At 39.7% G+C, this 24,836-nt stretch overlaps 3 protein-coding genes across 8 annotated transcripts in view; 1 reads left to right on the top strand and 2 right to left on the bottom strand.

Moving 5' to 3' along the window:
- Nucleotides 1-7,852, bottom strand: part of IFTAP (intraflagellar transport associated protein) — a 42,616-nt gene extending 34,764 nt beyond the window's left edge. For 3 of the 6 annotated variants that reach the window (XM_015864233.3, XM_015864234.3, XM_015864235.3), the window contains exon 1: nt 7,769-7,852. The gene's annotated coding sequence lies outside the window, so the exon portion shown is untranslated. Of the gene's footprint in view, nt 1-2,854; nt 3,006-5,646; nt 5,724-7,768 lie in introns of those variants that run through there. The other 3 variants (XM_085550228.1, XM_085550227.1, XM_085550226.1) reach the window with 3 other exon arrangements.
- Nucleotides 7,853-7,905: 53 nt separating this feature from the next.
- Nucleotides 7,906-10,342, top strand: RAG2 (recombination activating 2). The gene has a single exon (XM_015864232.3). The coding sequence runs from the start codon at nt 8,026-8,028 to the stop codon at nt 9,739-9,741; it is 1,716 nt and encodes a 571-aa protein (XP_015719718.2). The 5' UTR covers nt 7,906-8,025; the 3' UTR covers nt 9,742-10,342.
- A 5,652-nt stretch (nt 10,343-15,994) lies between these two features.
- RAG1 (recombination activating 1) lies at nt 15,995-21,638 on the bottom strand. Its single transcript, XM_015864150.3, has one exon. The coding sequence runs from the start codon at nt 21,486-21,488 to the stop codon at nt 18,378-18,380; it is 3,111 nt and encodes a 1,036-aa protein (XP_015719636.2). The 5' UTR covers nt 21,489-21,638; the 3' UTR covers nt 15,995-18,377.
- Between the last annotated feature and the right edge of the window lie 3,198 nt (nt 21,639-24,836).

Raw genomic sequence — 24,836 nt, 5'->3', positions numbered from 1 at the left:
ATTTCATTATATGAAATACTGCAGTGATTTGGAAGGCCAGTGTCAAAGGAAAAAATATACATACATATATTTAATACGGTAATAACAAATTCTTGTTTTTCTCTGGCATCAATGATCTCCAAGCCCTTATAAATACTAATAAAATAAACACCACAATAGTCCCATGACGCACAACAAGCACATATTATACCCAATCACGGATGAGAAAAACTGAGTCACAGAGAGTTTAACTGACTTATTAACAAATCAGAGGAAGGCTGGCATCAAAGATTTCTTTACTCTAAAGTGCTCTAGTAAGAATGAAAATTGATAAGCCATTTCAGGGGGGACATTTGTTTAATGAACCAAGCTGAATGGCAGCTTTCTCAGTGAATGCTGTATTCTGCAGCCACACAGACACTCGGTCATGCTTGAGACTAAGCACCCAGATCAGGCATCTGCATTTTGCTATAGCTCAGCTCTTACCCTCCTGCTCAGCCTCTGCTTTCTATAGAACTTGAGAAGCCACTTCAAGTTTTAACATCCTGTGCTGGTCAAGCTGTGGAGGAGCAATAGTACAATAAAACCCTGGAGGAATACCAGCTTTTGGTCATTATCATTAGCTAGTGTGCAGTGCTGAATTCAACTTGACAAAGTTTCAGCCATATTAGAATAGTGAAAACCAGAACATCAACCTCATGAAAAATCCAGCGTTGGATGTTGTTGGAATATAATCCAATATTTAATACCTGAAATCTCCAGATATAGGCTAAAAAGGAAGTTATCCCTAAAGGTTTTAAACATACATTACACTGATCCTATGCATTTTCATCTAGCATGTAGTTCAATATGCATGTATTGGGAACAGCTTCACTAGAAAAGTAATCTTCTTTAAAAAATAGTGGAGAAAATGCTCTGGATAGTTCAAGCATGGATGAAGATGGGCAGCATTCTTTACCGAAATACAGACCAAATTTTTGTCCAAGACAAAACAGTACATCCAGAGTAGATCTGCTCCAGCCAAAATAGTTACTGTTGCCTGACACTTGTATATGACAGCTGCTACCAACTGTGTCAATGCCATTCATCTTTGTTGAGGAAATAACTTATAATTCATATTTCTTTATTTCTTCTGCAGGGAGAGGATCAGATGTCTTTGCCTCACTTTCCTTGACACTTGAGTTAGTTTGATGCCCTTTAGGAGAAAAAAGGAAAGTTTTGGTTTCAGTGGTAGTTACACTCTGTCTGAACAATGTAGTCCTTTCATTCTTAGATGTGAGAGTGCATCCAGTTTTTAAATAGTGGGTTTATTACAATCCATTACTGTAAGTTAAAATAGCCTATGTTATTTTTTCTCCCTCCTGAGAGTCTTCTGGTCAGTCTGCTTTCCATTGTTTACACTGCAAATCTTCTCTGCAGCTGACACATTGTGCAGTTCGTTTAAAAACGGCCCAATAATAAAATAGGTGGGAAACTGCAGAAAACTGAAGTGAATGAAAATGAAAATACAAAAGCATTGATAGGTTGAGCTCAATTTCTAAACATCTCATAATGGTATCATCCATCCTAACCACATGTTCAACTTCAGGAATGTGAACTCCAAATGCTAACATCTGTGCTTTTATTTAGGCTGGTAGAATAAGACTGTGCAGTTCTTCAAAGTAATTGAAAATAGGTGGAACATGCAGGTATAGCTTCTCTCTGTTGGTTGGCTGAAGGAGTGTTCTGAGAGAACCTAAGCTTGCATCTGGACCTGAAAGGTTCTTCTTACCCGTGGTATCCTGATTCTGTAGTCTTAATTAACAGCTCTGTAGCTGTGCAAGAAAAGATGAAATCTGTGTTGGATTATTACTTCTGTATTCCATTTTTCTATTCATTTCTTGGTTTAGATTGTTATTTAACACAACTGTGACATTCTCATAAAAGCAATGGAGATAAAATAAACAGATGGATGACAAAACTACAAGTAGGGTTTTCTCCCCTCTCTTCCAATATAGAATTTATTAAAATACGAATAATTCAGTGAACTCAGGTTACATAATATATTCTCTGTGTTTTTTCTGGCTCTGAATAGTTTGGACTCAAATATTAGTAAGAGATTCATTTAAGCAGCAACTATTATTTCTTCTTTTCACATCTCAATCCTGCTCGTTCATCCAAATTACTATAATGAGGTTTCTTGAGGCGATCATTCATTTAGTCTTGCTGATCATCAGCAGATTGTGCAAAATCAATTTTGTTTCTCAAAATACAGTCCTCTTCACAGCAGTTTAAGCCAAACCAGAAATCTCTGCATTGAATCACAGAGCAGATCAAGTGAATATTAGCATGATTTCAATTACGCAGTTATTAGTTCCATCAAACAATTTTTAAAATGCAGTGGAATATGGTTTTCCTGCATTTTTGAGTACTCCAGTACTTCTGGCAAAGCTCAGTCAGGTTGCCACGCTATGAAAGTGCCCTACCAAAAGTAATTCTCAATTAAAATAAGGGTATTCAGAAATACACATAGATCACTTGTGGGCTCGTGGAAATTATCCCTACATACACCTGCGCTCAAGATTTTATAAACTATGTACAAATCAGATAAAATACAAATGTATTATTTTTACATCTTACATGCTGTTACCATTGGACTGTGCCTGATCTTTTCCTCATGTACAGCCAGTACGGGAAACAATTTGTCACAACTAACCTTTTCCAAAGGAGTCTCTAATACTTAAGATCTAACAAACACCTCATAAATGCAATCTTACCCTTTTACAACCCACAATACAGAACAAAGGAGCAAACATTTCTCTAGCAGCTCTCATCCACAAAGGTTTCATATACCAATCTGCACTAGAAAGAGCTTAAATTTAGAGACTCTTTTGACCTGGATACTTCAGCAAGGAGGCATGGAAAGTTGCAACCTCAGCATGTCCTTGAATGTTCTTGGTTTCATATGGACACAACACAAGCATCTCAGGATGACACTTCAAAAGTGGGCCAAGGGAAAGGAGTGATCCTGCGGGCTCTTGACCGCGCTGAGAAAGGCAGAAAACATTTTTAGTGGTGCAGAACAGAAGGTTACCCACTCTCCAGAAGGCAGTCAGCTGTTTCCTTGCTGGCTAAACAGCTGCAGAGCTACAGTTGCAGAAGAAAACCTCCTGCCCACAGTCCTGCCCTACTTCTTTTCCCCCCACCCATCCACCCTGACAGCAGAAACCCCTGGCCACCGCCAGCTGCAGGGCAACCCAACCACAGGAATGTGCTGGAAACAAAAGTTTCAATTACAAGGCACAAAAACTTTCAAATGATGCTTCTTGCAGCACCTCTCAATTCAGTGTGATCTGCAGCAGCTAATCCTATTTAAATCAGCTGGATGTTTGCCACTGCCTTCAGCAGGAGAAGGTCTTAAGGGCACACATATAATGCATCAGCAATTTGCTTGAATGGAAGCTGCATCTGCTTATGCAAGTGCATTACCAAGCCTCAGAGTCGACCTTCCTGACGGTCAAAAACACACGCCTCTCACACACAGCTTGCAGAGGGTTTTACAGGATGTGTAAGGGCTTTAATTGCAAGAAAGCACACTGATCCTGCTCAGTTTCAGTGCTATTATGTTAGTACCATACAAGATCAGAGGATTTAGGTTTTTGTTACTGTGGAGTTGGGTTTTTTTCTTGGCTGTTTATTATTATTATTATTATTATTATTATTATTATTATTATTACTACTTTATGACTTTCCAATTGCTTCACAAGTGATAAGCACTTTAAAGACCACATAGAGAGCTTTGACAAAGGGCAACATCTCCTGTGCCCAAACACTTCTGAAGCACAGTAGCCACCGTTCCCCGGAGTGTGATCTTCCAGGATGTTACCATCAAAGCACAGCTGAATGTAATCAAATGTTTTAAACCAGGCCTACAAATAAAGCCCTGTCACTCATCTATCACTGTTTACTGATGGTTTTGGAAGAGAAAGAACACTGAAAACTCTAAGACACTGGACTGCCTTCTTTCCTCTGCAGGCTTGAGCCCTGAGTTTTGGCTATGTATTTAGCCACACGTTTGCATCCTGGATGGTTACTTCAACAAACAAGAAGGATGGCATCCTCTATCTTGACTCCCTGAAGTGTGTTGCTGTAACCCATGGAGAGCCATTTTCAATCCTGGGATGGAAGTTGACTGGCAGATAATACACTGACAGGTGTGGAAATATCTCGGTGCAACTTGGAATGACTTGGGACAAAGATGTAATTATATATTACCTAATTAAGTGTAGTAGGAGAAAACGAAGTGAAACAAAGCATCTCCATGACAATGAGCAACCCGCTGAAAAGATAGTATGTCAACGTTATTAAAATAGAAAACTGTGAAGAAGTCTATTGATTCATTTTCACCTTGGTTCTCTGCCAAATAATTTCAAGTTGCAAACCCTAGATATTCCTGCTGTGAACTGCACAGTTCTGAACATGATTTTTCTGCCTTGTAGATACATTATTCCAAAGCCAACAGCTGCCTGCAGATCTTCCAAAGCAGTTTGTCACTGACAGTAACAGAAGACCATTTCGGACTGACCACATCCTCATCCAAGACCAACATGATGTTGCCAACAAACTTTAATTTCTCTGTCTTTTCATCCACAGTAATTGGAAAAAGAACTTCTAGAGATAAGACACATCGAGTAGCAGAAGGAGAATAAAATGAATATAAAATGTTAAACAAGAGAAGGTTGGATTTTATCTTAAATATTTGTCACTCTTCTATCAGTAGGTCTTTTGATCTCAGATCCAAACAAGGGTTAGACTATGTGAAGCGCTCAATATGAATCTGTCAAATATCATCGGAGCACAACTGAAAATACAAATACATCTGATGTGAATACCCTTAAGTTATGGGCAAAGCTAAGTTCTTTGGCTCTTAGCTCTGCAGTACAGTTTCCTTCGCTCTTTGTTTTGCTGCAGAAGTAATAGGCCCAAGTGGACAATACGGGGCACAATGCCTTAGAACTGCTATATTTCAAATGAGATACTCTACCACATCCTATCTGCATTACAGTTTTTCAGTGTCTCCGGATGATTTTTCACAAACATTGGGTGTGTTTGCTTTCCTGTACAAACCAAATTCCATTACAAGCTGTTCTTGTTTCTATTCTCGCTGCAGTTTCAAATGGGAGATGAGGCATTTCTAAAATACTGTGTGACAGATGTTGGAACTCAGGAGTGAGTGAAATAGGTTCAAGGAAACAGAAGCAAGGAGCTATGAAGAGTGAATTGTTTTCTAGGTTCTTCAGTTTACTTGCTGTGCTGTTATATAAGTGGTTTATCCTCTGTGCCCCAGCACTGCTGGCTGCTGAAAGAATATGTTCTCATAGGACTTTGCAGAGCCTAACTTGAAGAAAAGCTCTGTGAATCTGATGAAAAATGCCACAGAAGGGAGCAAAGTTTTCATTCTTTAAGGTCTAATCAGAGAATCACTGACTTCAATGGGATTCAGACTGAAAATGTAGTCAGTCCTCAATCATTCTTTTACTACACACTGAAATTAGTACACCTTTGAACACACACAAAAATTACTTCAGCTTGTATTTTACACTAAACTGGCAGCAAAAAATTCCAAAAAAGATCACAAGCTTGATGGGTTAAGCAGAGTAAAGAATTAAACTACAAAGAAGTGCACACTCCAAGCTTTAACAGTTGTTCGACTAGTTCAGCTGCAAAGAGTTAAAGCTCCCAGAGGCTGGTGGGTTTCATGTTGTGCCATCTGAAGACAAGAGAGGAAAGGTAAAAAAAAAGAGAGAGAGAAAAATAAAACAGTCACAGCCAGTTAGCCACAGTAGACTGAGTTCTCAGGAACACATCTGCAAATTGAGCAGATAGATTCCCCTCCATGCCACAAGCCCCTGTGCTGTCAGAGAAGATTCCTCACAGTGCTCACATTTGAATCTCAATTACATAGAAAGATTTTGGAGGACACAAAAGCACTCCAACAGCCAGGTACGTCTGCCTTACTGTTTTACCCCGAGCAAACTTGGTTGATACACTTAAGAAATGTTTAAAATACTATTTCTCAAAACAGTTCCTTTCTTAATCCTCTTTGTGGAGTACTTCAAAGCTCTGCAGGTGTCTGGATATTATTTCGATTGTGAAGAATTTGGAAGGAGTACTTGCTCGCAGTTTTGCAAAAGGAGAGACCCTGCAGATCAGACAGAGGAAAAGAAAAAATATATAATATTGCAAGACAAATTTAAACGTACTGTAGATAACTGTGTTGCTGCCAAGTTACAAATAATTACAAACTAATGACAGAGTTTGATGGTCAGCAAGAGGCATTTACCAACTAAGACTCCATGCTATCCTGCAATCTGTTTTCTCTCCATGTCTAATCAGTGCTATTCAAATACCTAATTTTATGACTGAAAGGTGCTTGTGGTTTGCTGCAGTTCATAAGATCTAATCATTTACTACTTGGCAACATTCCAATTACTGTGAAATTAACATGAATACGGGTGTTGTTTTGGGTTTTTTTATGTTATGTTAGTAATAGCTTAGAGGTGGAAATCAGCACAGCCCAAGATCAGCCACACAATGTGAACATGCTACGAATAGCACAAACAACCTGGAAAGACAAAACAATCCCAGAAAGGGCCTAAGGAGCTACTTCTGTCACTGAATCCAGGATAAAGATTCTCTCCTTCACTTACTGAACTGCTTACTTATTTAAAGGCCAAGGAATACTAAGCAAGTGACAAGGAAGAAGTGCTTTTAAGTATGTTTTATTTAACCTGCACATTCTGTCTGTCTATCAATCTCATTTTTAGTTACTTTCATTGGTCTTTTCCCTACTCTATTTCCAACAGTTTCTCTGGATAGTATATACTTAAGAACTCAAAACTGTTAACACAACAGTTAAACTGTTTGCCATTTTTAATGCTCCTTTGATTTCAAATACAAACCAGTTGGAAAATGCCGTAATCCTAACTTACTGGTGTGCTCATGGCATCCTTAGTGTGGAAGTTCAATTACTTTACTAATGACCGTAAAAACAAAAAGCTACATAACCACACAATATGAAAGACAGGAAATACAACCCAGGAAACCCAAATGTGTGCGTACTCCTCTAAAGAGACCATTTTTTGAATAGCTGTAAGAAACAAGCAGCAAAGATTTCTGTTTAGCATCTCATCCGAATGTAAACAATTTGGCAAATATCTCTTTATACAAATAATAACAAAAACATCCTCAGAACGGGATGCTGCTTCACCGTGATATTTGAGTGATACCACAATATGCAAAAAAGAAAATTGATTCTTTCTTTTTCTTTTTTTTCTTCTTTTTTTTTTTTTTTTTTTTTTTTTTCAATTGACAATAGTACGGGCTCTGTGTTCGCGTGTTCCCTCCCATGTGCTATGGCCCAAGCACATCTGGGAAGGCTCATTTACATGCAAAAGCAAGGGGCAGTCAGCCCATCGATCCTAAACAAAGCCAGGCAGCATGCGGGCACCAACATGGTTAGAAACACGGCTGGGCCCGACTGCTCCTACATGTCTTCAACTAATCTTGATGTTTGCCTTGTATTCACGCACGGTGTTCAGTTTAAAGAGGCCGGTCCCACGACCCTGGCTGTTCGGGAAGCCCAGCCGAGCCCAGCTAAGCACCGCGGGGCCTGCGCCCCCCCCCCCCAAACCGCTCCCAGCGCTGCAGACCCCGTACAAAGCACCCGCCTTCCGTCAGCGCTCGGGGGCGGGTCCGCCCGCTGACGGCAGCGATGCGGAAAGGTCCCGGCCCATTCGGCCCCACTCACCGGCCGCGGACCCCCGTCGCACCCGGGGCGGCCTCGCCTCGGAAACGAACCTCGTAGAGCAGCCGAAGGAAAACTACCGGACCCAGCAGGCCCCGGGGCCGGCGTTTCCATGGGAGCCCCGGGCCCTGTGTGTGGCCTTTACTGCGCTGCTCGAATGGAAGCAGTAACTCTGGCCCAGCAGCCACGAGCACAAGCATTATGCTTATAAATATTTCCAGGTTCTTTATAAAATTCCGCAGAACTGGCATGCAGATTAAATGATGAGAGAACTGACGCACAATTTTAATGCCATTTATTCCAGCAGATACTCGCACAGAGTGTTAAAAACATCTTTCCTTTGTGTTGTTTGCCTCAGATATCGCAAGATGACCCGACCAGCAGATGCAATGTCACTGCAGATGGTATCGGCTGTCAGCAATTCATCCTTGCTTCAGCCAGGTTCTTCCCTGCTGAATTTTGATGGGCATGTCTTCTTTTTTGGGCAGAAAGGATGGCCGAAGAGATCCTGTCCCACGGGTGTTTTCTTCCTTGATATAAAGCAGAATGAGCTCAAAATGAAACCTGCTGCCTTCTCTAGGGATTCCTGTTACCTTCCCCCACTCCGCTACCCAGCTATTTGCACACTTAGAGTTAGCGGGGAGTCCGATAAGCACCAGTACATCATTCATGGTGGGAAAACACCTAACAATGATCTTTCTGATAAGGTTTACATTATGAATATGGTAAACAAAACTACCAAGAAAACCACATTTCAATGCATTGAGAAAGATCTAGATGGAGATGTCCCTGAAGCTAGATACGGACATACAATTAATGTAGTTAATAGCCGGGGAAAAAGCATGATTGTTGTATTTGGAGGTAGATCATATATTCCCCTTGCGCAGAGAACTACTGAAAAATGGAACAGTGTAGTTGACTGTTTGCCATCTGTGTTTCTTATTGATTTTGAGTTTGGATGCTGTACATCATACGTACTTCCAGAGCTTCAAGATGGACTTTCCTTCCATGTTTCAGTTGCCAGGGATGATACAATCTATATTTTGGGAGGCCACTCACTTCAAAATAACACCCGGCCTCCCAGCCTATACAAGCTAAAAGTTGATCTCCCGCTGGGCAGCCCAGCTGTGACCTGCTCTATCTTGCCAGGGGGTATATCTGTGTCAAGTGGTATTGTGACTCAGACTGGTGATACTGAATTTGTCCTTGTTGGGGGCTACCAGTCTGACAACCAGAAACGGATGATCTGTAACACTATAGTTTTGGAAGATAATAAAATAGAGATTGTTGAAAGGGTGAGCCCAGACTGGACACCCGATATTAAACACTGTAGGATGTGGTTTGGCTGTGATATGGGCAAAGGGTCTGTATTGTTGGGCATTCCTGGGGCCAACAAACAGTTGATCTCAGATGCAAACTACTTCTACATTTTGAGATGCAACAGAGCAGAAGAGGATGAAGAGGAAGAACTGACAGCACAGGCATGCAGCCAGGCATCTACTGAAGACCAAGGAGACTCCACTCCATTTGAAGATTCCGAAGAGTTTTCTTTTAGTGCTGAAGCCAGTAGCTTTGATTTTGATGACACTGATACTTACAATGAAGATGATGAAGAAGATGAATCAGAAACAGGGTACTGGATCGTCTGCTGTGCCAGCTGCAATATTGACATTAATACCTGGGTGCCTTTCTATTCAACAGAACTCAACAAGCCGGCAATGATCTTGTGTTCCAGTGGGTCTGGCCATTGGGTTCATGCACAGTGCATGGATCTGTCAGAGAGAATGCTTCTACGGCTCTCAGAAGCAAATGTCAAGTACTTCTGCAATGAGCATGTTGACCTTAATAAAGGGCTGCAAACTCCCAAAAAGACGGTGCATCTAAAAAAGCAACCCATGAAACGACTGCACAAAAAGAAAACCATGAAGTTAACCACACCAGTGAAAAAGTCTTTTCTTCGGAGATTATTTGAATAGATTTGTACCATTGATTTGTATTCAGCTGGGAGACTAAAACAGCTAGCAATGGTTGAAACAAAACGGGTTCCTCAGGTTCCTACTGATCGTTTTATTAAGTTGATATCATCTCAATATTTCAGTTATATTTCAAAGCTTATGAATGGTTTTTGTTTCTTATGTATGTTTTTGTAATATCCATATGGGAAGCTCATCACAGAGGGCATTGTATAAACACACAGATATTGGTAACTCCTGTTGTATTTTTTACAGTAGTATAACTTACTCTCTGGTCATTCCCAATAAATGTGGTAGAACTGCTTGTAGGAAAAGACGATATCTCGTGTACTCAGTGGTGTTAGCATCTGCCAGTAAACAAAGACCATATTGCCCATTTTATTTGTTCTTTTTAATCTTAGTAATTCTAGTAATATTTGGCCTAATTTATTACTGCCTGACTCCAATTTTATGTTAGTGTAATAAGCTAAAATTAGACTAATTAATCTGTTTTTAAATTGAAGTGATTTTTAAGTCCCTTGTGTCAGAAACAATGAAATATTCAGACACTGAGGGTCAGTTTTCTTCAGGGACTTCCATTATAGAGATCTTTCTTTTCAAGCATTTAATTCTGGATAATTCATTTCTTTACTTTGAAATGTACTGAATGGTGATGTGTCAGTTTTGGCCAGCATTAAGGATTATCACCTGACAGTAAGAATTAAATTGAGTGTGTAAACCACCGTGCTCAACAACTGCCTTGCATTTGTATTTTTTAAAATTTATTAGTTGGATAATGAAGTTTGTAATAAAAATGAGTGGGTTATTTTCACCTATTCTTGGCATAAATCAAACACTGCAAATCTCAAAGTCTAGGAAAGGACAGTATGTGTGCTTGGGAGGTCCATCTAAAGTCTGTAAGGGGTCTGGCTTCACAGCTGCCACATGCTGTGAGCTGCCATTGACTTTAGAAGTTCCTTCTGATGAATAGGACTTTTATCATTTACTCTGGGTCTTCCCTTGCACGTTTCTTTCTCTGCTTCTGCAGGGTGACTGGGTAGAGTGTGACAGTATGAAAGTACAAGCTGTTGCTCAGGGTGACTCATTGAGCCAGTGCTGCATCATGAGGGTGAAAACAAATGCAGCTAGCTGCTCAGAGCATGGGGGCAAGATTGGATCCAGATTGAAAAGGACATTGTCAAGGCTGAATAGCCCAAGAGTTTACTAACTTGTTGTGGAATCTTTCATTGGCTATCTGCAAAGCCTCATCATTTTTTACTCCATTTTTTATTTTTATTACTGTTCCAAACATCTTTTCAAGAAATCGATACCATCTATTCAGCATTTGTGAGCTAACACTAATAGCTCAGTATTCACAGTCCAGTTCTTGTGCTGGAGTCCTGAATAACAAGGAAAAGCAGCAGGAGCAGCTGTCAGCCATCTGATCAGTATGTGCAGACCCTGAGCAGCCACCCCTTTCAAAAGCAGCAATGTGTTCCCATCAGCACAAATTGTATGCGCAGTTCTCCCTTTGACACCTTCACGAGTCAACAGTAGAGGATAGCAAAGGGTAACAAGACAAAATTTCTATTTCCAGACACTTATATTCTGATGGAGGTTATATAGTGTGGGTAGAATTTGTAAGTGGGAAGTAGATCATACTGAGACTTGTTTCATCCATTTTTACATTAGTGTAAATCCATAGATTTAAATGATAGTTTCCTCTTTCCTCAAAATATACACAGAATAAATAAGGCTGTATGTTTTTCAAAGGAGTAAGTGAAAGTTAGAGCCATGTAAAGTCCCTTTAAGCTGCTGAATTTTGATAGACAATATCCTCTTTTGTTGGTTAGTCATAGGTATTACTCAGCCAAATTGTCATTAAAATATACATTCAGCACACGTTACAAACTTCATTTACATCAATAACAAACAGTCTCCACATTAAAATTCTAGAACATCATCACAACACTGACAGGAGGACAATAGATGCACACAACAGAAATCCACCCCTCATCCCTCCACCACTGTACAGCAGTGAAGGACTCCTCACAATTACTTTCAGTCCCTGGCAATAGCCAGTTTGTGTTTTGCCTGTTACCCAGTTGCTATTGATATCTCAAATTCCTGAGGAGCCACACTGGGCAACAAATTTGTTTGGTCTACGGCTTTTTTAAATGTATGTGTCACTTCATACGAAGGGAGAAATCACTTAGTCAAACCATGTCCCAGCCTTGCAGTGAAGGGTAGTAGAACAAGCATTAAATCACATCTCAGAGTTACTGCTGGAAGAGTAAATCATAGGTAAAGTAAAAGATAAAATTCCTAAGGACTCAGGCATAAGGAAGTGTGTGACCAGTGACCTGTAAATGAAAATGCTTCACGTAGCATTCAAGGTTGCAGAAAATGTTTAATTATTTGATAATTCTGATGAAGCTTTTGAGGCATGTACTTGTTAGAGCATTGATTGTCTTTAAAACCAGCTAATCAATATGTTTCTTTCTCATGCAAGGTAGAATTAGAGGATAAAATTAAGCAGATTCGAGTGCAGAGCTAAATCCCTATTGTGTCTGCATCTTACTGACCTGTGTGCTTTGTAACCACAACAAGCAGCATCAGAGTTCCCAGTCACATTTTAGTGTTGCTGTTGTTATCATCAGCATATAATAGTATATGGTTTTCCTGCTTGTGGAAGGTACTTAAATGCTGAAGTGTCTAATTAATCTACAGGAAAGACACAGCACAAACTTTAGTGGTAGCACTAAAACGTGTCATAGTTCAGAGTGACTCATTGCACCAAAAGACCATTGAAAAGAGTGAAAATACTGCCACTGGGAGCCCAAAGAAAAAGGAAAAGATTTGTGCTCAGATTGAAAAGGAATCTTTAAGGTTATTTGCTACTAGATTTAGTGCAGTGCACACAGAAGGACTTGCTTAATTGTTGTAAGAATTGGAAACTCTGGCTCCATATTTGATACCTACCCTCTCCCATTTCAAGCAAGACTAACTTCTGAGAAGAGCTTGAGAAAATGCCTGTTTTGTGCCTGTATTTGGGTTTTGGAAATCGTCCCTCTTTAACAAAAAGTCAAGATAAACATTGTAAAAGTCTTCTGATTTCTCCAAGCATGCATTAGCCACTGCAATATATGCAGATCCACCTTTTTGTTGGTACTTATTGTGATTTCTCTTGTTCAAAATGCCCATCTTAAGAGGAAGAGCTGGGCACTGAAAATACAGCAGTTTCACCTTTTGACATCTCTGCTGGTGTTGCTAGAAAAACTGCTAATTAAATCCTTTCTAAAGAGTCTTTTGGGACTATGGGCAGTATTAAGCTGATGAAGAAGGTAGAAAAGCTCCTGTACTAAAGAGTTGGAGCTGATCATTTCTTTGAAAATTATGCTATATTCGGTCACCTGAAACAGCAGTTTGAAGAACAGTGGTGGTAGACCTCATTACTCTTCATCTGATTCTGATTCTAGTGAGAATACACAGGAAGTAAATTTCAGTCAGTTATTATGGCCTGTAGGGAGACGGAGGTGATTGTCCCCTCTACTCTACCCTTGTAAGTCCCCATCTGGAGCGCTGCATCTAAACTTGGGGCCCCCAGTACAGGAGGGATGCAGAGCTGTTGGAGTGGGTCCAGAGGAGGGCCAAAAAGAAGATGAAAGGGCTGGAGCACCTCTCCTATGGAGAAAGGTTGAGGGAGCTGGGCTGGTTTAGCTTGGAGAAGAGAAGGTTCCAGAGAGACATTATGCAGCCTTCCTATACTTGAAGGGAGCTTACAAGCAGGAAGAGAACTGGATGTTCACATGGTCTGGTAGTGATAGGACAAGGGGGAATGGTTTTAAACTAAAACAGGGTAGATGTAGGTTAAATGTTAGGAAGAATTTTTTTACTCAGAGGGTGGTGAGACACTGGAACAGGTTGTCCGGGGAGGTTGTGGGTGCCTCTTCCCTGGATGCATTCAAGACCAGGTTGGATGGTGCCTTGGGCAGCCTAATCTAGCAGCTGGCAACCCTGCCTGTGGTGGGGGGGTTGGAACTAGATGGTCTTTAAAGTCTCCTCCAAACTAAGCCATTTTGTGATTCTGTGATCATTAATTTAGGAATAAAAGAATGAAATCATCACATTTTACCAGGAAACTGTCTGGGGGGATTGGTTTTGTTTTTGTTTTACTCTGTAAATGAGTTCCATTTTTTCCATCCAGGAATTTTTATTTATTGTCAGCTGAGAGAATTAAGTTGGTTATATAAAGTCTAGAAATTAGGTACCTAATTACCTGATTGCATCAGGAAATCAGGTAGCTAATAATGTAAATGCTCAATTTGCTCAGCATTAATTCCATCCAGGCTAGTTGGTTTATGTAGGTTACTTGACCCTGAGATATCAATGGAAGGAAAGAAAGACGTTCCTATTTGGAGTAAAGGAAAACTAAAAATCATGAACTTAAAGATAGATCCAAACTAACCTTTGCAGGGGCAAAATCTATGATGAGACAAGAGTTGATGCAAAGAATGCACAGAAGTCAGTAAAGAGGCTTAGCGCAGTAACATGGACATAATAGTCAAGGCTGATTTTTAACAAGTACTGGGGTGGTGTTTGTAAATGAAGCAAAAGTTTTTTTCTACAGACTAAATACAGCTGGTTTTACTTTCCTGTCAAACAGCTGCCTGTGGGAAAAGGTGCAGAAAGGGCTGTTTAGATATGTGGAGCAATCTTCACTTTTGTTAACCTGGTGACCTCAGAACAGGGCTGGAATCCCAGCTGAAGGCTCTGGGTATTAGAACAGTCCAAATCAAAAAGCAGGCACAATCTAAATGAAAAGTGAGACTGTTATCACAACCTTATGTGCGCAGGCAAAAAACTATAAAGAAATACAAATTCAGAAATTTAAATACTTATAAAACCTTTATTTGAAACAAGCATTACAAGTAAATAAACTAAAACAATAAGAAAAAGTAAAATGATGAAGCTGTGCTGTGAGACAGCACGCAGAACTCTGTGCAGTGAGAAGCTGGGATACTGTAAATATCTAAAGTTTGTGTCTGAATTACCTGAGTACAAGTCAAAGCTGGATTGCTTAGAGTCAATAGAATTATTCCAGTGAAGAAAAAACTTGTGAGACCACAGTCAAGACTTCTCTTATATTCACATCATTTCATAACAAGGCAACTCATAATCTGAAGCCCTTGAATAAAACTAACAAAACAAGATACATAATGTCATTGTATAAAGAATGCAGTCAATACAGTTTCAAAAAAGAAAAAGAAAAGCATTCACCTTGGAGTAATTGCTGACAGATTTTTACCAAGTATTAGCATAGAAAAAGAAAATGTGAAGGTTTGAGAGAGTACCACGAATAAAAGTGTCTCCACTTTTCTAAAGCCTCTTCAAAACCAAAAAGCTTAACAATAGGCTGAGTAAACAAATGATGCACCTGTCTGTAGTCAAAATGTGTTTTCTCTGGGATGCATGCCTGTGTGCATGCAGCATTGTTATTTTTTTCCTGTTTACAAAGCTCCACTTGCAGGTACCTACCCTTTCAGTTTTGTTTGTTTTAATGAGTTCAGAACTCTCAAAGAGTTTCTTGATTTATGCAGAATGTTAACAATGAGGAAAAACAAAGATTAAAGTAGATTCAAGCCTAAAGAAAAGAAAAAATTAATGCTCGCCTGTGTCAATCGTTCTGCCCATAGTTGGTGAATGTGAAATGTGTTTTGGGGGCTCCATAGTATTTCACAAAAGAATACTTCCTTATCATCCTCCCTGCCTGTGTCCCAGCCCATGCACTGTTCAGCCTGATGAGTTCATGAGTTCATTGTGAGAAATCAGACATATATGGATGAGATGTACTCAGCTCATTTAAATGGAGTGGGACAAATTGCTTGCTCCTATGTAAGCAGCATGTTAAAATTAATTTGGAATTTGAAAATGTCAGTGGAGTCACTGAGATTACGTGTGCAAAATGACTGAAGTCTGGCTTGTCTCTGCAGTGGTATGTATGCAGTGCAAGAAACAGGCTGGGATGACTTGTGGGTGAAATTCACTCTTGTGCAAAAGCAACATATGCCGCTTAAACAAAGTGAAAATCCAGTTAGGACTATTAAACTCGACCTTAGGCTATTCAAGCAAAGGAAGAATGAATACTAAGGTAATACAATTGCCCTAAATAGGCATAAAAAAGCGGGGGGGGGGGGAACTGTGCAACTATTTGCATAATGAAATATAGTGTACTAAAAATACAAAGCGTGTCTGCATTTACTGCTAAAGGATATTCTTTGCCATACAGCTGATACTCATACTCCACAGGAAACAGTTGTACTTGTCTGAACTTATTAGTAAAAAATGTTACTTATGTAAACCTGGCATTTATGCTCAATGGGAAGTACTTGTTTTATTCAAGGAACTGGAAGAAATAATTTTATCTAGAAATGAACACTCAGTAAGTGCAGATGTACATGGTAAACCATAAAAAAGACTGCTGCTCATATGACTCCTTAGAAGATAAAATGTAAGAAAAAGACACTATTGCTAGCCTCAAATTTTGACATAATGTTAAAATATATTTAAAGAAACCCTATTAAAACTAAATCCTAAATTACAAAATACCTTAGGAAATTGATTTAAAATAATAATAAAAAAAGACATAATCAGAATATCATTAATTTTTATACTTGTTTCTAATGCTTAGCTCTACTTCTTCATAGTCCATAAATAACAAATACCAGACTCTCAAAGATTTAGTAAATAACAAGAGCAAGATGTTACTAACAGAAACGTCAGACCAGTAGTCCTTTAAGTTTGTTGTTCCCTTACATTCACAAACCAACTCCTGCCACATTAAAATAAAAACAAAAAGCATTGCTTTTTTTGATCCATGCTTTTGATTGTTTGTGCACTTAATCTTGTTTCTGAAGTATTTCTTCAGACACAATCATGCCCTTGCTACAGGTGCTAATGTGAAAGGTTAGGCAATTTAGGGATATCTCAGATATTTCTGAGTATATTTCTTGCCTGTATCATTGAATAAAATCCACATTATTTAAACATTTAATTTTTGTTACATGTAAGCTACCACTAAATGCTTACATTATGTATGCATGCATGCATTCAGTGGTCAAGTCACACTTGAATTTAAGCTTGCATTTGAACACTGCTGAATAAAGACTTGTTCATTTGCACTGGTGATGTGTCCAGAAATAATTTAGTTTCCAAACCTCATGGTTTATACACATTAATTTTTAAATCCTTTTATCTGTTTAAACCAACATTATCCACAAGAATTACTGGTGCAACCTCATCTGATCTGAGCAGCCTTTAGTCGTGTAGCAATGACACTTCAGAAAGGCAAATACTACCAATATAATGGTGCTCCTGATAGAGTTCAAAATATGAGGAATGCTAACTAAATATTGTTGTAATAATGTAAAATACACTACACGGTAATTTCAAGGCAGCACATTGTTCTTTTCCCTATGCCTTTATATAAACTATCCTTGAGGTTAATAAACATCATTCTTGACATCTTATATATCTAGAAAATGAAATAAGTGACATGTCCTGAAAGAGAAAAAGCTCAGTATTGGATAGTGTTAGAGCATATCAGAAATGGTAGGGGAACAATTTAACGGAGAAGATCGGAACACTGACATGTACCCGATAAAGTTAACATCCACCTCCTGAGAAATGGGACTGCTATGACTTTTTGTTATCTGGTGAAACTGTGGGCTTGCATTCAATGACATTTTAGTGGTGACTTCAATAAGGCCAGGAATTTACCTGGTAAGATTAAACTGGTACAAAGTGTACTACATACTGAAGTCAGCATCAAAATCTGAAATTTGTATTAAGCAACAAGCTGCATAGCAGAGCTTAAATGTATTTTGTATAGTGAGATAAACACAAGACACTGTAATGCTAATTTAGGAGCACAAGCACAGGTTTACATTTTAGAGTAAATGCACTACAATAAAAATATCCTAAAAAAATCATAGCTACCTTTCTTTTATCTTCATATAGTAAATTAGCATGCTGATACCACCACCTTCTCCTAAGCAGAACTACAACCTAAACATTAAATGTTGTAAATGTCTGAGATCAAAGTTTGTATCTTTAGTCAGTATATTGTGTAAAAATACCCAAACTTTGTCCATCCCAAAGCAATTACCTAACTGTCTCACTACCAAATCTTGACTTATAAAAGCCAAAGAGCCATCAGTAAAATAATCAAATCCTCTTGAAAAGTAAATAGCAAAATAGCCTATAAAATGCAAACAGAACAAATATCCATGCTCAGTTTTTCAGCCAGTGTCATAACTTTCCAGTATTATATTCATTCCAAAATACTGCTCTATATAAAATCTTGTTTGCTCTGTCTTCCTCACTTATAACCAACACTCTGAGACCAAAATAAATTTATGGTCCTTCTCTGCAATTTGTTTCAACTTCCTTCTTGCATAACAACAGGTAAACCCATTGCTGCATTGTTTCTGTTCAAAGCTTCCAACAGACAAGGCATTTCATTAAACTCCCCTCAGCACCTTTAAAAGGGAGTATAAAAATGAAAGCTTCAGCCTTCCCTGTACCTCTACAGGCCTGAAAAGGAAGCTATCTCCACTCAGAAAGACTATCACAAACCCAACACCAAATGTATTTTACATTTAGAGTTCCACTGAATCATTGCTTTCCAAAGAGATTTCTGGTGGCAAAGAATCACCTAATCCATCATCTGGATCAATCACAAAGCCCTGGCTTTTTAACATTTTATGAGCATTCATGAACTTCTGGAGGTACTTAGAGGTATATAGCCAGTGATGCTTTAAGACATCCTCCATTTCATAGAATTTGGACTGCCTGGCATTCATTTTTCGGAACCTCCTAAACAGTTTGTTCCCAGACTCATTTCCCTCACTTGCCCAAGCACCAATGGACCCATCTCTTTCAATGATTTCAGGTACATGAGCAAGGGTTTTGTGGAAGTAATTGGTAATCTTGCCCTCATATCTATATTTAAACTTTGTAGACAGAAGCTCTGCAAAACGCTGTGAATTGTAGCTGTACTGGCACAGCAATTCTGGACACTCTTTGGCAGGGCATGAAGATCGCCATACTGGTTTCATTTTCAGATAAAGGTCCATTAGTTCTTTTAGGGCTTCATGCCTTTCCTCACACTTTATTAATTCACATACTGCCTCTACTGTCTCTTTGGACATAAGCTTTCTGGCAAAGTTCCCACTCATCCTCATCATAGGTTTCAATTTCATCTTCTTCCTGAGATGTTTGTCAAGAGTCAACTGCCACCTCTTCCTCTCCTCTTTAGATGCATCAGGATTCTTATAGACTTCACCAATCTCCATCTGGAAAATCCTGTAAAATTCTGTTGCATTGCCAATGTCACAGTGCAACGCATCTATGGAAGGAACAGTCTCTATAAAAGGTTTGGCCGAAACACCCTTTACTCTGTCACGGAGCTCATCAACAGATTCGTGATATGGGTTGGACCTCCATATTTCATATCGCTCCAGATTTTCAGCATGGCTTCTGGTGATAGAGTGGAAGACCAAATTCTGGGAGGCCTCCAGACGGGTCGCATCACAGAGGGTACAGATATAAGTGGAACCTGAGGCCTCCAGCCCTTCCACTTCCCTTACAAGTTTCTCATCATAGCCTGTACCTCGAAAAATGAATTTGAATGTTCTCAGGATGCCTCCCATTTCAAGAAGCAGTTCGCTGTTCTTCATAGCCTCTCTTTCTGCTATGAGAGGGCTCAGGATTGCTGTCAGAGTTTCATGGTCTGATTCATCAGCCAACATAAGGCACAAGGGTTTGCAACACAACTCTGAATTGGGCTTTACTTCTTCAAAGATCCTTATCCTTTCATTCCCATGGTCTATAGCAATGTTCATGACTGTAAATGAAAAGCGTACAGCCTTCTCTGGGACAGCAGGACCACTTCCATGCTTCTCACTGACATCTCCCATTCCGTCACAGCACTCTTTTACTACCACAGTGAAGGGACCATTCAGATAGTCATCCAGGTTTTTTGCCTTCATGCCCTCCAAGATTTCTTCCTCCATGTCCTTTAAAGCAGAAACCAAGGCTATATCATATCGAAATCTTTTTGCAATTGTGTCTATTGGGTAGTCATCAATTGAGAGGGGTAGTCCTGATAGTCCATCTATAATTCCCACTTCTGTGTTAGTGGATACATTTTTCAAGGGAGGTTTCCATTCAAAAGGATGATAACCTGGTAAGAGGGCTTTCTCAGCAGTGCGAAGAGCATGCAGTGGCTGGAAGATTTGCCTCCCAGTGACAGCTTTTACAGTTCGGTACATTTTGTGATATTGGCTACAGCTGAGAAATGTGTTGATTCGGATTGCCAGGCAAACAGCAGGATGAAGACCAGATCCTCTGCCTTGCATTATAGCCTCCAATTCATCTGCTTGCTTGTGTTCATTTTTTGCTCTTAAAGCTAGCAGAAACAAAGTCATGCATACAGCCTTTATATCACCACCCTCTTCTTTCTCAGCAAAAGCCTTGACTTGACGTTTCAGTTCTCTCAGACGATGTTTCTGAGCTCTTCTGGTCAATGACAGAAGATGCAGCCTTGGTCGGCCACCTTTATTTACAGGGTTATAGAGCAATTTGTCTTTCATCTCCCTGTGGTTAGAGAAGTGTTGACCATATTTTCCGTGTGAGATCTCTTCATCACATTCTGGTACAGGGCATCTTATGCTCAGGCTATCAAGGATGTTCAGGAAAGATTTCACAGGGGTTACCAGATCAGTAGGGAAGCAAGGATACCAGCAGGAGGGGCAATAGCTGCCCATGACTTTGATACAACTGAGAATGCAAGTTCTGCAAAACAAGTGTCTACATGTTGTTTCCACTGGGTCTGCCAAAATATGCTCACAGATCTGGCAAGAGATGGATTTAATGAAATCTGCTGGATAATCAACTGCAAGCAGCTTGGTGCTGAGATGTCTGTTCTTGCAGTTGGTAATCTCTTTCATTACATTTTTGTTATTTATCAGTGCTTGGTTCTTCATGCCTCTGTCAACTCGAGCACGTTCTGCAGTGATCTTCACACGCTTGCCATGCTGTCCGTTGGGTGGTTGGCTTTTTCTCTTGACTCCCCGACTAGGCATGTGGCACACTTTGCAGTTTGCAGAGTGGGGCTGCCACTCCATTGTGTTGTTCCTAGGAAAATAAACTTCACAGGGAGTATTACTGAATTTCCTATGGATAATGCTCCAGCAGTTGTGACAAAATCGAGTGGGATGGATAGTGTCAACATCCCCTCTCACATCAATCTTAAAAACTTTTGCAATAAGATCTGGCCAAGAGGTTGCTTTTTTCTCTTTCTTTCTCAGAAGACACAGAGTTTCATCATCTACTGGTCCATGGACTGGATGAGTTCTTTTGTAGCAATCAGTTTTAAACGAAGCTCCACAGATGCGGCAAAGATGCTTTAGGTTGTTCTGGTGAGCTGCACTGTCTTGTATTTGCATGTCGTTGACATCTTTCTCACGTGCCTGCATACTGCCCATGAAGTCCATCTGTGCCAGAATTACCTTTTCTCCTCTTGGAACTTCTTCATCTTCATGCAGTATGTTGTTTTTGTCTGTAGAAGCTACTTCTTGTTCTTGATTCTTGCTTATGCATTGGTTTTTATCATAAAGTGCTTTTTGAAATGGTCTCACTTTAAACAGCTTAAATTTCCACTCTGAAAATTTTGCATGTGGATGCTGAATCTCTTCAGGCAGGTCCATTTGTGATGTTATCGATATCTCCAGTGTGGCAGAAACCAAATCACCTGAGAAAGAAGCAGCAAGTTAGCTTATGTTCCAAAATGAGAAATAGTGCCGGTGCCTGAGCATGTGCTCTTAATACAATAACTTTAATCACTTTAACTGAGAAATGCTTTTTAAGTTCCTTTGCCCAAGACACCTACAAACTGAGAGATCCAAATGTGGCTATCCACACAGTACCTCAGAGAAGTACTTGGTTGTGTTTTGACTTTGATCACGGGACATCCATAGTCTGTTGTACCACCAGTGCATACTGCATACACCCACTAATCATCAGGTCATAATTTCCCAATCTGCCACTTTCTTCTTATAACTGATTTTGCAGTAAGTAAAGCTATGACAGACAGCAGAATTATGTTCAGAAAGTGTGGCAAGTTCTTTGTATGAAACTGAACAAGATTTGTGGCTTCAAGACGTAATTTTTTCTGTCTTGTGCTGTATTATTTAAATCACTTGAGACTACTGCTGTCACACCACTTTTTGGTCCTTGATTCTGACCTGAAGTGTCTAATGCATGCCTATGCCTTCCTACATAGGCAGAGCAGCACACGCCAATTGGTCCCTATGCAGACTTTATTCAGACCTCAATTTTGTAAGATACTTTAGTATACGGATGCTGAATGTGAGTGGTTTCATTAAAGCTGTAGGAGCGTAAACTCTGTTGATGTAAAGTGCAATGGTTCCCTGGACTCTAAAGGAGATATGGCAATTTATACTCACTGCATATTTGCTCTAGAGAGAATATTTATACATTTCAAGTTAGTCATATGTTTAAGTGCCCTGCTGAGAACTCTGTTTGTAAGGATTACTGATACTGGAAAGCTGAAAATGTCTGTTCAAATTTGACCCCAATTGTAGCTTTCATAGAGATGCAACCAAAAGTAATATCAGTGTGGTTGCCATGGGAATATGGTGCTGTATAAAAATAAATAGAAGACTTTCACCTCAAACACTGAAACTTTGTGCTACTGCATTAGATTTAGAAAAAAAAAAAGAATCACATAGAAACAAATATAGAAGTGACTAACGTATACTTGCTTATCTGACAACGAGAAGTGCAGAAAGTGAAAAAACAGCAAAGAGAAGATTAAACTGTGATCCCTGATTGTTTCACTTATTTAACTCTTGTTTTACTGTTCCGATTGGGATGAATTAAAAAAGAAAATTATAATAATAGAAAAACTATACATTAAGACTATGTACTTCAAACTGGAAATTCCATTGGTATGCTTTGATTTCTTTGATTATATCTCCCCCTTAGCTAGTCACTAAAATTGCTGGAAATCTCAGTTCTGTGTCTATGTGGAAAGTGTTCCTTATATGAAATATATCCATGCCACGATCTGGTGATGCTCAGGGTGTTTCTGAGATTGTTATATTGATAACCTTTCAATAAAGCAAAATCACTGTACAAACTTTGAGAGCCTGCTGGGAAAGGACTGCATGCTTTGATAAAGTTATAGATCCAGAATGACAAACCAGTCTTCTCAGCTTTCCTTAAGAGCAGTGTTTAGCTTCGAAATTGTTCATTAGGCCTTGGCAACCAAAGTTAACATTTATTTTCTTTCTACTTTCTCTTCATTTCATCCTACTGAGAACAAGCTGCCCATACCTATGTCCCCATCTGCCTGCGTTGCTCGGTCCAGCTGCCCGTGCTGCTGAACATCGCGAGCTGCACTGCAGCCCCCTGCTGTCCACAGCCGAAACAGCCTGGCAACGTGCTTGCTTGTGCTCTGCTGCTAATAGATCTGTGATCCTCTGCTGTGCCCAGATGAATTCAGATCATTACTACTGCCCACTTCCTTGGCTGCATCCTGTGGCAGAGGTAGTAAAACCTATCCACTGAGCAATAACCTATTTGCCCCTGAATCGTCTTGCATTCCTACAGATACATGCTCTATTACCTGCAGCACTGGCTGCCCTGTGCTGTCTGCAGACCTCTTTCTGTGAAAGGAAATTTGTGTAATTTCACCATCTCCAGCTGCAATTTCAGAATGCCTCAACACATACACAATGCATATTTAGGGCAATACTTAGTTCATTGTAAATAAACAGCCAACACTGAGTACATTTAAAGCAAAATATTTAATACTCTCCACCCTCAGCTATCCCTTAGACTATGTGCCACCTTGGTGCCTTACTGATCTCCAAAACTATTAATTACCAACTCTAATGAAGCTTTACCTTCACTAAAGAAAATCTGAACAATCTTTTATTTTTCTTTTCTTTTTTTTCTCTCTTTCATTGAACATTCCTTTGAAGAAATGAATGATAAAGAACCCCCTAAGGTCCTGGCCTTAACCTCCTGCAGGAGATAGTAGCAGCCAACAGGCTACTCATCAGACACTTTAAATGGCCTGGCTGCCAGGCAGTAGAGTTTCAAGCAGCTCTCCTGGGAAAGGTAGAAATATCCCCAGTGCTAGGAATATTTCCTGCTAGATTTGCCTTTGGTCTGTTATTCTAGTTGTGGGTCACAGTGAACAATCCTTCTCACTGTTTATCCCACTCAGATTCTTACAGAGTGAACCCCAGCCGTGAACCCCAGCCATGGTTATTTAATCAACTCTTGACAGCTGTATTCAGTATCATCTCTTTTTACCTTGAAAAGGGAAAAGAAATCCCTTTTCTTCCCAGCTCGCAATATTTCATACATTTCTGAAGAAAAGCAAGACTGTGATATTCTTAGTCATGTCAAGGAAGACCTTGCTTTATGAACAGACTCACTGCACGTATTGAATGAAATTGACTTGCACATTAAAACAGGAAAATGAATCAACATTCAGATGTCCTACAAGCATTTGAGTTGCTGTCATTATTTCAGCCAGCCTACCTTTAGCTCCCTGTCAGTGTGCAGAGCTGCTGTTATGTCTGTTCAGTTTGCTCAACATGTCAAGCTTGCTTGCTCTCCCGTGTGCTCTTGCTCTTTCTTTGTCCCCTCTGCTTTTTAAAGACACTGCAGTGCTGTTTATCTCACTTATCCCTGTGCCTCTGAGCTCCCAGTACCACTTTGGTGCAAACCACAGGTTGCTTCAACTAAACACAATGCAGAACTCTCAAATCCAGGTGGCACCTGGCAATTTATGAGGCTTAACCACAAAATTCATAAAAACAAGGTCTTCTTGTGTGAGACTCTAGGGCTCTGAGATAAGTATGCAGCCTCTCTGAGGAGCACCTGCAGTGTTAGGACAACGTTTTGCATTTTGCTTTCTTCTTTCTAGCTTCAGAGCTGGTTTCCTCACTGTCAGCTATCAGAGAGAAGAACTTGGTGTCTGGTCACACTACAGTCACACACCAAAGTTGTTTCACTGA

Source organism: Coturnix japonica, chromosome 5 (genome assembly GCF_054131305.1).
Source record: "Coturnix japonica strain WE chromosome 5, WE-NBRP24, whole genome shotgun sequence".
NCBI classification, from domain to species: domain Eukaryota; kingdom Metazoa; phylum Chordata; class Aves; order Galliformes; family Phasianidae; genus Coturnix; species Coturnix japonica.
The sequence above is the reverse complement of the archived record's forward strand: the minus strand, read 5'-3'. Positions and strand labels throughout refer to the sequence as shown.